At 54.8% G+C, this 13050-nt stretch overlaps 1 protein-coding gene across 4 annotated transcripts in view; it reads left to right on the top strand.

Annotated features, from left to right (window-relative positions):
* SH2D3C (SH2 domain containing 3C) overlaps positions 1-12173 on the top strand; it is a 39366-nt gene extending 27193 nt beyond the window's left edge. For 3 of the 4 annotated variants that reach the window (XM_034664569.1, XM_034664570.1, XM_034664572.1), the window contains 9 exons: positions 2904-3032; positions 4164-4618; positions 5791-5915; positions 6893-7428; positions 8363-8478; positions 9020-9191; positions 9977-10088; positions 10414-10620; positions 11550-11725. In XM_034664569.1, coding sequence (XP_034520460.1) covers positions 2904-3032; positions 4164-4618; positions 5791-5915; positions 6893-7428; positions 8363-8478; positions 9020-9191; positions 9977-10088; positions 10414-10620; positions 11550-11725 — 2028 coding nt within the window. Of the gene's footprint in view, positions 1-2903; positions 3033-4163; positions 4619-5790; positions 5916-6892; positions 7429-8362; positions 8479-9019; positions 9192-9976; positions 10089-10413; positions 10621-11549 lie in introns of all 4 variants that reach the window. The other variant, XM_034664568.1, reaches the window with a different exon arrangement.
* Positions 12174-13050: the final 877 nt, after the last annotated feature.

Below are 13050 nucleotides of genomic sequence, written 5' to 3'. Positions count from 1 at the left end.
GAGATCATCTCTGGCCAATAGTGGTGCGCCGAGCGCAAGGATGCTGCATTCGCGCCCCAGCCCGCAACTCCCACCCCCTCCCCGCCCCCCAGTCTTGGGAGCTGGGGACCCCCAGTCGAGAGTGAGGAGGAGGGCACAGGACCCTAGGGTTCCCCAACCCTGGGTGTGTGGGAGGACCAAGTTGGTTCCCCCAGATCTCCCTGTGACCATTGATTATGGCTGGAAAAGTGGAGTCCAGTCTCCCCACTCCCCGCCCCGTTTACAGATGAGGCTACCCAGGCTCAGAGAGGGAAAATGACCAGCTCAAGGTCACACAGTGGTAGGCAGAGTCTTGTGGCCAGATTCTTTACCTCACAGCCCACCCCCCTTCTTTGCCTCATGTCTGTCTTGCTCCAGCCGTGGAACTGGGGTGGGTTCTCAATTACATGCTTTTTTGTCAAGGAGGAGAACCCCAGAAGGCTGGGGTACTGGTGTTCTCTCCTCTGTGACTCCCAGTCTTCCGTCCCCAGGGTGTGGTGTGGTGTAGGGAGGGAGGCCAAGGACCCTGAAGAATAGGGAACTCTATACAGAAGTGTAGATATATGAGGATACCTCCATTTCAGTCAGCCCTCGGCCTTCCTATCCCTCAGGGGTATCAGTTTCTACCATGGGTAGAGGGCATACAGAAGCCCCATCCCCAGGACCTGTCTTTTCCTGAGCACCTGTACCATCGCCGACCCCCACCATCCGTCCCCAGAGCCCTACAGGGCCCCTCAAAGCCCCAATTTTTGCGGGCCCATCACCAAGCTGCTCCGCTCCAGCTTTGCTCACCTCGGAGAGTGTCTCATTGTCCTCCCAGATCTCCCTCTGAAATCCTCTCTGACCCCTCCACCCTCTTCCCCGTCCTGATCAATGGCTACTTAAATACTCTTTTCCCAGTCCCCACTCCCGTGCCCTGCCCTTCCCTGCCAGTGCCTGGAAAGCACTAAGCCACTCTCCACACAGCAGAATGAATCTTGAAAAACCCTCTGTGGCTCTGCTGTGGCCTCTGGGTAAACCCCAGCTCCCCACAGCAGCCTGACAGCCCTGCTCCACCTGCCCCCATCATCCTCTGCCCCTTTGAAGCTCCCCCCCACCCCAGGACCTTGGCTCTGCCTGCCGAGCCCTGACTCTACCACTGTCTTCCCAGAAACTCTTCCCTGCCCACCTGTTTGCCTATCTGTCCCTGTCCTGATGCTTTGCTGGGCTCATCCAGTCCTTCTGCAGGCCTCCATGGAAACATCACCTCTTCTGGGACTCGACTCTTTGCCTAGATGAGGAGGGACACTCTTAGCTGCTCCCAGAGCTTTCTGTGTATCTCTGAACATTCAGAAAACTGGAATTGCTTGTCAGTGTCTGCGTGGCTCTCTCAGAGATCACCTGCCCTGATGACCTTGGGGCCTCAGCTCCTGGCACAGGACCTGTCCCAGAGTGGGGGCTTAATCATCATTGAAATAATGAAGTCAGAGACTATAGATATCACTGAAGCTGGGGATCAAGGTGTCTTGGGAGCAGTGTGGATTGGGGTAAACTGAGGCAGTGTGGGAGCAGAGGTGTGGGGAATGGAGCTTGCAGAGTTAGGCTCTGAGATCTTTGGAAGGTCTGAAAAAGCAGGGAGTGAATTAGAGGACCCTCGGGCCCTGGTGAGTAGAGGGTCCTGGAAAGAGATTGTCACCTGCACTGAAGCCAGGCCCTCTAGGCCCTCTTTCATCTGTCTTTCTGTCTGGCCAGTTTGGGGGCAGATCTACCTGTCCTAGAACAGCCATCTTTGGGGCCTGGAGTTGGGGAATGGGAGAGGAAGCAATGCCGCATGTCCTCACAGTGACGAGGACATCTATGGGCTAGTCACAGTACCCTGGAGTATTGTCTCCTTTCATCCTTGCAATCCAATGAGGCAGGTTCTATCATTATACCCATTTTACAGAGGAGGAAACTAAGGCCCAGAGAACTCACAGGGCACAGCCAGGATTGGGCTGGAATTTGTGGTGGGGCTGCACCTGGCAACAGGAACTCCCCTCCCTCTGCTCTTAGATATCCAACCTTGGGCCATGGTAACCAGGAAACCAGGAGTCTCCCCCTTGGGCAGGTGGAAGGGGAGAGTCCTGGGCATTATCTTCATTGAGTGATCTTTGGCTTCCCTGCTTGGCCACAGATTTGCCATCTGGCCAGGATTGCTTGAGATGGCAAGGAGGAAAGGGCCTTGGGAATTGTAAAGGACAGCAGAAGTGTCTGTGTGGGGGCCTCTGATTCCCTGTTTATAGCTGCCTCCTCCACCCTTCCACCGTATAATTCAGCATCCCAGAATGTATCCTCATCCATCCAGCCTTATGTTTTTGTCCTTGCCTTTGCCTGGGTACCTGCTGCCTTACCTCCCAGATCCACCTGTAGAAATCCTGCCTCTCCCCAGTGCAAGATCAGTTTGATGTTTTTGGTGCAGAGTGAGTGTTTTGTTGTTACTGCTCCCTCCAGGAAGGCTTCCTGGACCACTCCACTTCACTTCCATTTTATCTTCTCTCTTCTAAAAGCCACCCGGCTCTGTGCCGCTGTCCAGCACCGTGGTGCTGACCTTATTCTGCTCAAATGTTCCTGTCTCTTTCCCTTCCCCTGCGTAGACTACAAGCTTCCTTGAGGACAGGGCCTGTTTTGTTTACTGTCTCATTTACTCCTGGTGCATAGCACAGGGCCTGGAACACAGTAGGACTAACTGAGATTTCTTTACTCCTGCTGGGCTGGGGACTCACGGGTGAGGACATTTCTAGCACCTGTGCCTAAATTTTCCCAGGGTCCTGGGATGGAAGCAACTCACCTGGGGTGGGGAGGGGTTGGGAGAGAAGAAGGGAGAAGGCTTGGGACCAGATGCCAACTCTTTGCTGTCTCCTTCCCAGTTCTCCAAGGAGAAGTACATCCTGGACTCCTCTCCTGAGAACCTGCACAAGGAGTTGGAGGAGGAACTCAAACTCAGCAGCACAGATCTCCGCAGCCATGCCTGGTACCATGGCCGCATCCCCCGTGAGGTGAGTGGGCCCTGGGCAGGACCTCAGCCCTAGACGTTTCCACCCGCCACCTCGGCCAGGCCCGCCCAGAGAGGCTCTGACCCACTGCTTGGTGGATTCAGTCCTAGTGGACTGCAATGAGGTCTAACTCTGTCATTTACTGACTGTGTGACCTTACACAGTCACTTCACCTCTCTGAGCCTCAGTTTCTTCTTCTATGAGATGGATGGTAATGATAGTACCTACCTTAAAGGGTTGTTGTGAGAGTAAATGAAACAATGCCTATAAAGTGCTTAACTTGATGTCTGACACGTGGTGGGCTCAATGTTATTATTAATGTTGTTATTGCTATTATTATTACTACTATTTTTAACTGTTTTTTTTCCCCATGGGTCTATACACTGGCCTCTTGTGTGTTTGGTTAGTGAGTGTCAGGGCCTAGGATTCTCAGTTTTGGCAAAATTGAGTTTCTGTGCTGAGGCCCAGATGGGCTGAGAGTCACCTGTTCCCTCTTTCATTCATGCTATGGATCTTTGTCAAGCATTGACTCTGCCAGGCCCTGTGCTGGGACCAAGAATGTGGAGAGAAAATGGATGATGGCTCCCCCAGAGGGTCAGTAGTCCAGTCAGAGCCCAGTGGAAGAAAGGCAGGAACAGAGCATCCATCAGGGAGTGAGGGCCGGCCCTGAGGAGGGGGCGCTGAGCACAGAGGCCAGTGAGAGATGGACAGGAGTTCACCAAGTGTGCAGGGTGGGAAGGATGTTCCAGGCAGAGAGGGCAGCCTGAAGGTACAAAGGCCCAGAGACCTGGGAGAGCACTGGGTGCTTGAAGGAACGAAGATTGAGAATTCACTCTGAATTCATTCTGCTCCTTGGAAGGAGCAGGTCTGAGAGCTGAGTTTCAGATCATGGCGGCCCCCAGCTCTCCCAGACTCTGTGTCCCTGTGCCTTACATTCCAGGGTGTTGTGTCCTCCCATTCCCGAGCCTCTGTGCACCTGACCCAGGGCCTATGACTGAATTGCTGCCTCCAAATCTGGGTCACCTTGTCTCCCTTCTTAAGCTTTAGATATCTCTGTTCCCTGTGTCCCCCAGATCCCGGGTTTGACCCTCCCCTGCCCTGGCCCTGCTCCAGCCTGATCACTGCTTCCCGCAGGTATCGGAGACCCTGGTGCAGCGCAACGGCGACTTCCTCATCCGGGACTCTCTCACCAGCCTGGGGGACTATGTGCTCACGTGCCGCTGGCGCAACCAGGCCTTGCACTTCAAAATCAACAAGGTGGTGGTGAAGGCCGGGGAGAGCTACACCCACATCCAATACCTGTTTGAGCAGGAGAGCTTTGACCACGTGCCCGCCCTTGTGCGGTACCACGTGGGCAGCCGCAAGGCCGTGTCAGAGCAGAGCGGGGCCATCATCTACTGCCCTGTCAACCGTACCTTCCCGCTGCGCTACCTGGAGGCCTGCTACGGCCTGGGCCAGGGCAGTGGCAAGGCTGCCAGCCCCGCCAGCCCCTCGGGCCCCAAGGGCAGCCACATGAAGCGGCGCAGCGTCACCATGACTGATGGGCTCACCGCTGACAAGGTCACCCGCAGTGATGGCTGCCCCACCAGGTAAGCGAGGACCCCACGCTAGGCCTCGGTCTCCCCGTTTGGCAAGTGGGGGTATCCATCATCAGAGTGCTGGTGAGGAGTGGGAGGCCCAGCCCCTCTGACCTGGGAGGAATGAGGAGGAGGAGGGGCTGAGTGCAGGGTCTGCAGACAGCCAGGCCCCCAGCCACACCCAGTCGGCTACCTGGGCCCTGCCGCTCCCCTCTCATGACCATGTTCCTACCCATAAAGGGCCCTTGCTCAGATACCCCCCAGCCTAGGGGACCCCCGGGTGCTGTCCTGTCCCTGCTGCTCTCCTTCCTGACCCACGTAGGTAGGCCAAGGCGGGCATCAGAGCAGAGGGCTTTGCAAGGGGATGGGACATTGCCAGCAACACTTTGATGACACCCAGTTTGCCTCTGGGGCTGGGTGAGATGAGGCCAGGCAAAGCCACAGCAGGGACTCATTCCTGAGGCTCTAGTGTGCACCCGGCCCTGTGTGGAGGGCTGTCTGCCCAAGCTCGTCAACTCCCATGTCCTTCTGGGAGCTGGCTCCTGTGCACACCCCACTTTACAGATGAGGGAATAGGGGTAGAGAGGGGAAGCCGCTTGCTGAAGAGTGGGAGGACTGAGATTCAAACCAGGTCTGCAACTCCAAAGTTTGTACCCCTCATTTCTATGGCCTCCCTGGTTGTTTGCAAAGAGACCCCCATCCTGTGCCACCAGCACTTGGATAGGTCCCATCTCCCTAGGCCTGGGCTGGGTGCTATCAGCCAAGGAATTGCTGGTTGGATTCTCCGCAGGCAGTAGCCTCTTCACCTGTGGTTTAGAACCAGTGCGCATAATGGTGCCAGGATCTGGCATTCCTCAGAATGTAGGAGCAGTGAGGAGATGCCAGCCTGGTGGGCCTGGTTCCCTCAGGCTCCCCATCTTTTCTGCTAGGCCTGCTTCCCAGGCAGTTCTCTAGGTTGGAGGCAACGTTCTCAGGGAAGAGAGCAGTTGTGTGGGTAGTGGACTATACAAACACTCCCCGCTCTGGGCTTCAGTCTTACATTTGCCAGTTAGTACTACACTCTCCAAGCCTTTTCTGCCTCTGACGTTCAGTCAGTCTAGGATGGAGGCAGAGGTGGGGGTCCTAAAGCCAGCTGAGGACCCTGCCCTCTGGGCTCTGTGCTCATGAAGGTATCCGCTCCACAGCACCTCATTGCCCCCCCACCGGGAATCTATACGCAACTGTGCCCTCAGCATGGACCAGATCCCAGACCTGCACTCGCCCATGTCACCCATCTCCGAGAGTCCCAGCTCCCCCGCCTACAGTACTGGTATGGCCGATGGAGGGGAAGGGGCCGGTGGGGGGAAGCTGGTGGGAGTGACTGTGTGTGTGCACACGTGCTCTGTTTGTCTTTGATGACTTCTGTTACAGCGTGTGGTTACATGTGTTTCTACCTCTTTACTGAGAGGGATGCCCTGCAAAACTTCACACTAAAAACCAGACAGCGGAACTACTGATACTGTCTCTACGGGTTGTCACACATTTTTCCCTAAACACAGGCAGGCCAACCTGTCATAACTACAAATTTGCCTTCGAACCAATTCCCCCAAATGTAAAAGTTAAAATTCCTTGCCCCAAATGATTTATCAGACTTTTTCTGAGCAACATGGCAGAGTGAAGTATCCAGGACTGAGGATTTCAAGCCCAGCTCTCCCACGTGCTGGGTAGTGACCTCAGGCAGGGCAGTTGACCTCTCTGAGCCTCAGTTTTCTCCTTGTAGAATGAGGATCGTGGAAGTACTCACTTCCCAGGACGTTAGGGTTAAAGGGGCTAAGGTACAAAGAAGGATCCCGCAGGCAGGGAGAGCTCAATATACATCACCTCTCATTTTGGGTGATGGTTTCACTGCCGTTGACCAGCATATGGCCAGCATGTCGCCAGCTCCTGGCACATGTGTACTCAATAAATCATTGCTAATTCATTGAGAAATAATTCCACACAATGAACTCCAGCAAGTGCTTATTAGCATCCCTGAATCACGGCGAGCTCCTCTAAGTAGTTCAGTGGTTCCCCAAGGCTGCAGTGGCCTTAGTGTAGGAGTGAGCAAACTCCTGGGCTCCAGGCAATTTGGGAGTATCCTTGAGGCCTGGTCAGTTTACCTGAGGCTGCTGGGCCTGGCCTGGGTGCAGGGAGGTGGGGACATCACCCCTATAGGGTGGGTGGAGCCTGTCCTTTGGGAAGAGGGTGGGAGAACTTCACGGGGTGGGGAGCTCTGGTAACTAGTCCTCTCCCTTTCTCTCCCTGCAGTGACCCGTGTCCACGCCACCCCTGCAGCTCCCTCAGCCACAGCGCTGCCTGCCTCTCCTGTCACCCGCCGCTCCAGTGAACCCCAGCTGTGTCCCGGAAGTGCCCCAAAGCCCCCTGGGGAGTCGGACAAGGGCCCTTATGCCAGCCCCTCCCACACGCTCTGCAAGGCCTCCCCATCACCGTCGCTCAGCAGCTACAGTGACCCGGACTCTGGCCATTACTGCCAGCTCCAGCCTCCTGTCCGTGGCAGCCGAGAGTGGGCAGCAGCTGAGGCCTCCAGCCGGCAGGCCAGGAGCTATGGGGAGAGGCTAAAGGAACTGTCAGAGAATGGGGCACCTGAGGGGGACTGGGGCAGGGTCTTCACAGCCCCCATTGTGGAAGCCACCTCTTCCTTCAACCCAGCTACCTTCCAGTCACTACTGATCCCCAAGGATAACCGGCCACTGGAGGTGGGCCTCCTGCGCAAGGTCAAGGAGCTGCTGGCAGAGGTGGACGCCCGGACACTGGCCCGGCATGTCACCAAGGTTGACTGCCTGGTAGGTGCTGGGAGAGCACTGGGGCAGGGAGAGAACCTCTGTCCTGTGGCTTTGGAACAGGGGTCCGGGTGGTGAGGAGTTGGCATCTAAATTCCCCAAGTATAGTGAGTGGGCCTGGCTTCTGGCCTCATAGCTGTCCCTAACTTGCTGTGTGACTCTGGACTGATCACTTTACCTTTCTGGGCCTCCATTTTCTCTTAAAAACAGCAACAACAACAAAAACAGCAACAACAACAACACAAGATATTTTTGCTTCCTCTAGTTTGGCACTGGAACTGGGTGGTGCTGAAAGCCAGAGCTCCCTGAGGGCAGTTTTTGAGCCTGGTGAGAGTCAGCCTGGCTGTTCAGGGAATGTAAAAGCCGAGACTACCTGCCCCCCCCCCAGTGGACAAAATAAGCAAAACTCATAACCTGGATTCCTAAATTGTCAATGCCTGAGCCTTTGAATGATTCTTGACTATCTTAGGACCCAGAGTCTCTCTGCACCTCAGTTTCTCCCTCTGAAGTTTGAGAGGGAACTGATTACTTTATGTGGGGTCCACACTGGCCTCTCAGCTCAGGAAGCAAGAAAAGAGTGCAGACATATTGCCCTGTGGAGAGTGCTAGGTGTGAAGGCAGCAGTCCTGGGTTCAAGGCCCAATGTGTGACCTTGGACAAATTCTTTCCCTCCCTGGGTCTCAGGTTTGCCTTCTGGAACAAAGGTGTCCTGGTCACCTTTGCACATATCAAACACCTCTGGGCATTTTCCCACTTATCCCTCATTTCACGGAATGAGGGGGAAATGAGGTTCATTTGCTCCATGGCAGAGGGTGAGAGCTGGAATTCAAACTCGTCATCCCAGCCAGGCTGCCTTCCTAGATAAAGCTCTCTGACTCCCGGATGGCTTGGGCCAGCCGCGACAGGAAATTAATCAGCCCTCTGGGCGTCCTTGCAGGTTGCCAGGATACTGGGCGTTACCAAGGAGATGCAGACCCTAATGGGAGTCCGCTGGGGCATGGAGCTGCTCACCCTCCCCCATGGCCGGCAGCTACGACTAGACCTGCTGGAAAGGTAAGGCAAGCACCTGCAGCCCGGAGCCCGGGGGAATCCCCCGGGCTACCGCGCTGCCCTTTGGCTGTGGCCGGTTGGCCAATCAGAGTCTCTCAGCCCGGCTCCCATGGGTTCCGGCCACGCCCTCTATCCATTGACGAATCGCAACTGCTCGGTGTCGAGCTCCAAGCAATCCTGGTTTCCCCAAAGCCTGAGTCCTATCTCCGGATTCGTCTTTTGCACCCTCTTGACCAATCTCACTCCGTGAGCCGTGGCCCCGCCCATCAGCTCTGGCTACTCTTCTTTCTTAAAACTGTTCTGCCGCGTGAATTCCACTGATCGATCACAAGCCTCTCAGCCTGGCCCTCCGAAGCCTCTGGCCCCGCCCATGATTTACACTGACCAATCAGAAGCCCTTAGCCTGCTTTCCCTCGCTCTGGCCGCGCCCCCTAATCTCACTGACCCTTTCCAACCTGTCACTTTGGGCTCGGCCCTCCGCCCCTCGGCGCCCAACCACAAGCAGTAACAGGACCCCTCCCCTCTGACCTGGCCTCTGTGACAGGTTCCACACCATGTCCATCATGCTGGCCGTGGACATCCTGGGCTGCACGGGCTCCGCCGAGGAGCGGGCCGCGCTTCTACACAAGACCATCCAGCTGGCGGCTGAACTTCGGGGGACGATGGGCAACATGTTCAGCTTCGCTGCAGTCATGGGCGCCCTGGATATGGCCCAGGTACGGAGGGGCGCATCTCGAGCTGGGCTTCAGGAAGTCGGTGTCTGGAGGAGCCCTGGGATACCTTCGAATAGGGAAGAACTTGGTGACTTTTAGGCAGCATCAGTGAAAGGGTTAACTGTTGAGAACTGAGTTCTTTAAGCGGTGACCTGCTCCAAGACCAAGTCTTGCCCCTTCTTGGGGCCTCAGTTTACCCACCTGCAAAACGAGTGAGGAGCATTATATGAGTTTCAAGAATCAATATAAGATGGCTATTAGCGAGCACTTAACGTATGCTAGGTGCTACACTAAGTACTTTATAAGCATTGATTCCTCAGAACAATCTTGTGAAGTGCCTTTATTGTCCCATTTTACTAATGGAGAAATTGAGGCACAGCAGTACTTGCCTAAGGTCACACAGTCAGAGACTGAAGAAGCCGGGATTCAAAGCGGGTCTGTTTCCAAGCCCGGACCTCCTCCACACTCTACACTTGCTCTCCCATGCCTAGTCAGTAGTGACCACGGGGTCCCAGAGGCTGTGCTTCAGCTCCCAGCTCTGCTACCTAATTTTGCAATGACCTTGGGCAAGTCATTCCCCTCGCTGAGCCACAGTTCCCTCATCTGTAAAATGAGCTGTTGCAAGGCCTCACGGGAGAATGTGAAGAGCAGCCAGCACTGTCGCTGGTACATGAAAGATGACCATGATAATAACTAGTATCCCACATCCGGGTGTCCACTCAGCAGAGTGGCCTGTGGCCCATGCAGGTCCCTTCCCTGGCTGGGCGCTCACAGTCTGCTCTCCCCAGATTGCCCGGCTGGAGCAGACATGGGTGACCCTTCGGCAGCGACACACAGAGGGTGCCATTCTCTACGAGAAGAAGCTCAAGCCATTTCTTAAGAGCCTCAACGAGGGCAAAGGTACCTCTCCCACCTTGCTGTGTGACCTTGGACAGCTCCAGCCCGTCTGGGCGGACGATGACCGGAGCTCTGCGCAGGCTAATCTCTTTGGGCTCCCTTTCTGCACTCGGCAACCTTAAGAGCAGCAGCCAGGACCAGGCTCAGCCCTCGGGGCTGCGCCAAGGCTGCAGCGGGGTCAGCTGGAGGGGCTAAAGGAGGGGCTAGTTTTGGGAGTCGGGAGCCCTGGGACCTCAGGCAGATCCACCCCCTGCCTTACCTGTTGGCCCGGAGTGCAGAGGATGGTGGGGCCTCCAAGGTCTCTAAGCGGTTGCCTTCCTCCCTGCAGAAGGCCCGCCGCTGAGCAACACCACGTTTCCCCACGTGCTGCCGCTCATCACTCTGCTGGAGTGTGACTCGGCCCCGGCAGAGGGCCCTGAGCCCTGGGGCAGCACGGAGCACGGCGTGGAGGTGGTTCTGGCCCACCTGGAGGCTGCCCGCACAGTGGCCCACCATGGAGGCCTGTATCACACCAACGCAGAGGTCAAGCTGCAGGGTGAGTCATAGGTCGCATCTGGGGGGTGACACAGTCACTGGTCACCCTGGCCGGGTCTCCCTCCACCGGATTGGCTCTCCCCTTTCCTCCAAACCTCCATTCGCATTTCTCCATTCTTCTGTCCGGCCCGCTCCCTGACTCCTTTTCCTTATCCCTGTTTTTCACTATCTTATCAGTTCAACTGTTCGTGAAGGCACTGGGTGGGGGTGGAGGGACACAGAGATGATTCAAAGAGCACCCTAGCTGTGTATCTTTTCTTTGAGCCTCTGTTTTCTCACCTGTGAAGTGGACTTCCTAACAGGATTACTTTACAAGTTTACAAAGCGCTCGGCCTGGGGCTGAGACACAGCTGCGTGGTCTTCAAGGCACTCCCAGTCTAGGCGAAAGGGAGAACTCCCTCGTTAAAGGAGCGGAGAGAGAGTGGCTTCAAACAATCCAGCTTTTACTGCTTTAGGTATTATTTAAGTCATAAAAGTTCACTGTAGGCAAATTGCAAATTCAGCTGAGCAAAAAGAAAACACCAAATGACCCACAATCACCCAGAGGCATGTGGTGAGAACATCCTGGTGTTTTCCTTTTTCTTTTTTTTTTTTTTTAGAGAGAACAACAGAATTTTTCTTACTTAAAAAATTTACTTGCAAAATGTATATGTTTCTTAGGAAGAGTTTTGGAACTTACAGAAAAATACAAAAAAAAAAAAGAAAAGAAAAATCTCTCTAAATTGACATTCATATTTTTATCTTCAGTAATTTAAATATTATATGTTGCAAACATGGTCATGTTCATTGACAAACCTTGTTGGATTCCTGGTGGAGCTGGGGAGTAAGGCCCTTAGGGACAGGGCCCTGAGGGATGTGTGGGCTTTAGGCAGGACCCCCAGCCTTCCCAGCTGGAGGGTGGTGCCCTGACCCTTGTGCTCTGCCTTGCAGGGTTCCAGGCCCGGCCAGAGCTCCTGGAGGTGTTCAGCACCGAATTCCAGATGCGCCTCCTCTGGGGCAGCCAGGGTGCCAGCAGCAACCAGGCCCGGCGCTATGAGAAGTTTGACAAGGTCCTCACTGCCCTGTCCCACAAACTAGAACCTTCTGTCCGCTCCAGCGAGCTGTGACCCCCGCGGACCCCTCCCCTCTGCAGCTGGGGCAGCAACAGGGACAGAGGGGCACAGACCTCTCCCCAGAGCACCCCAGAGACACTGTGATCAGCCCAAAAATGTTCTGCACCCAAACCAGGATCTCCCGTGCACCTCCAGGGTCCTGCATGGACCCTGGGCTCCACCCCACATGCTACGTGCCCACCAAGTCTCCCTTCAGGAAGAACCGGAGCCCTGTTCCTCCCTCCAGCTTCTGCTTCTCTCCTGCCTGCTGAGGTGTCCTGTGTTCGAGCCATGGGAGGGTCCTCACACCTCCTCACTCTTCTCCAGGCATCTGTCCGCAATGGACACCAAGGCCTCCACCCGGTTGTAAATACGTCTGTCTGTTCTGTAAATAGATGTACAGAAGCCATGTTCTTTCTTTCATATAATAAACTTTTTTTTTTTTTTTTAATCATATAATAAACTTTTATGACTCTTCTTCTGTCTCTCAGGGGGCCCTGGTGGAAGGGTCTTTTCGCTCAGGTGAAAGGTGGAAAAAATTCAACGGTAAATACTTATTTAGCATCTGGCACATTCCAGATTCTACCAGGAGCCAGAGTTACAGCCCATACTGAAACCTAGTCCCAGTCCGGGGGAGCTCACAGACCAGTGGGGGAGAGAACCAGCTAATTCCAACCAGGGGGAGAAATCCTGGCCAGCCCCTACTCCCATACCATTTCCTGCTTTGGGAGGCTCAGCAAAGGTTCCCACAAATGCACAACCAAGCATTCTTGGAGTGGAAAGGGTTGTTGAAATTTAGGATTCCAACTCTCCCCTGGAAAACAGAACTGGAGGGAGAAGGAACTCTCCTGGGGTCACAGCAGCAGAACCTGGGTGTCCTGATCTGGAGTTCTTTCCTTTTCTCAACAGAGGGAACTACTTACTTCTTTTCAGGGCCCCAGAAAGGTGTGTGTGTGTGTGTGTGTGTGTGTGTGTGTGTGTGTGTGTGTGTTTGTGTAGGGTGGGTGGGTGGGTCAGGGAATCTCTAAGAAGGGCCATGAAAGCAGGTGTCTTAATTCCATGGGGAGGGGAGGTAGGCAATGTGGATCAACACAATTCCCATCCAGGCTGGAGGCCTGGAGAGCCTGTTCACTGAATATGAAATGTCTCGGGTCCTTTGCCTTCTGAATCCTTTGACAGAGAGGCTGGATAACCCAGTGCATCAGATATTTGCAGCAGCTCAACTTGGGTTCAGTTCTATTATTTACTAGCTGGGTGGCCTTGGACAGAGGCTTAACCCCTTGGATCCCAATTTCCTCCTCAATAAAATAAGGACAATAACAAAATCGATTCCTTAGGAT

The sequence above is a fragment of the Ailuropoda melanoleuca genome, chromosome 7 (assembly GCF_002007445.2).
Source record: "Ailuropoda melanoleuca isolate Jingjing chromosome 7, ASM200744v2, whole genome shotgun sequence".
NCBI lineage: Eukaryota > Metazoa > Chordata > Mammalia > Carnivora > Ursidae > Ailuropoda > Ailuropoda melanoleuca.
This window is presented reverse-complemented; position numbering and strand designations above follow the sequence as displayed.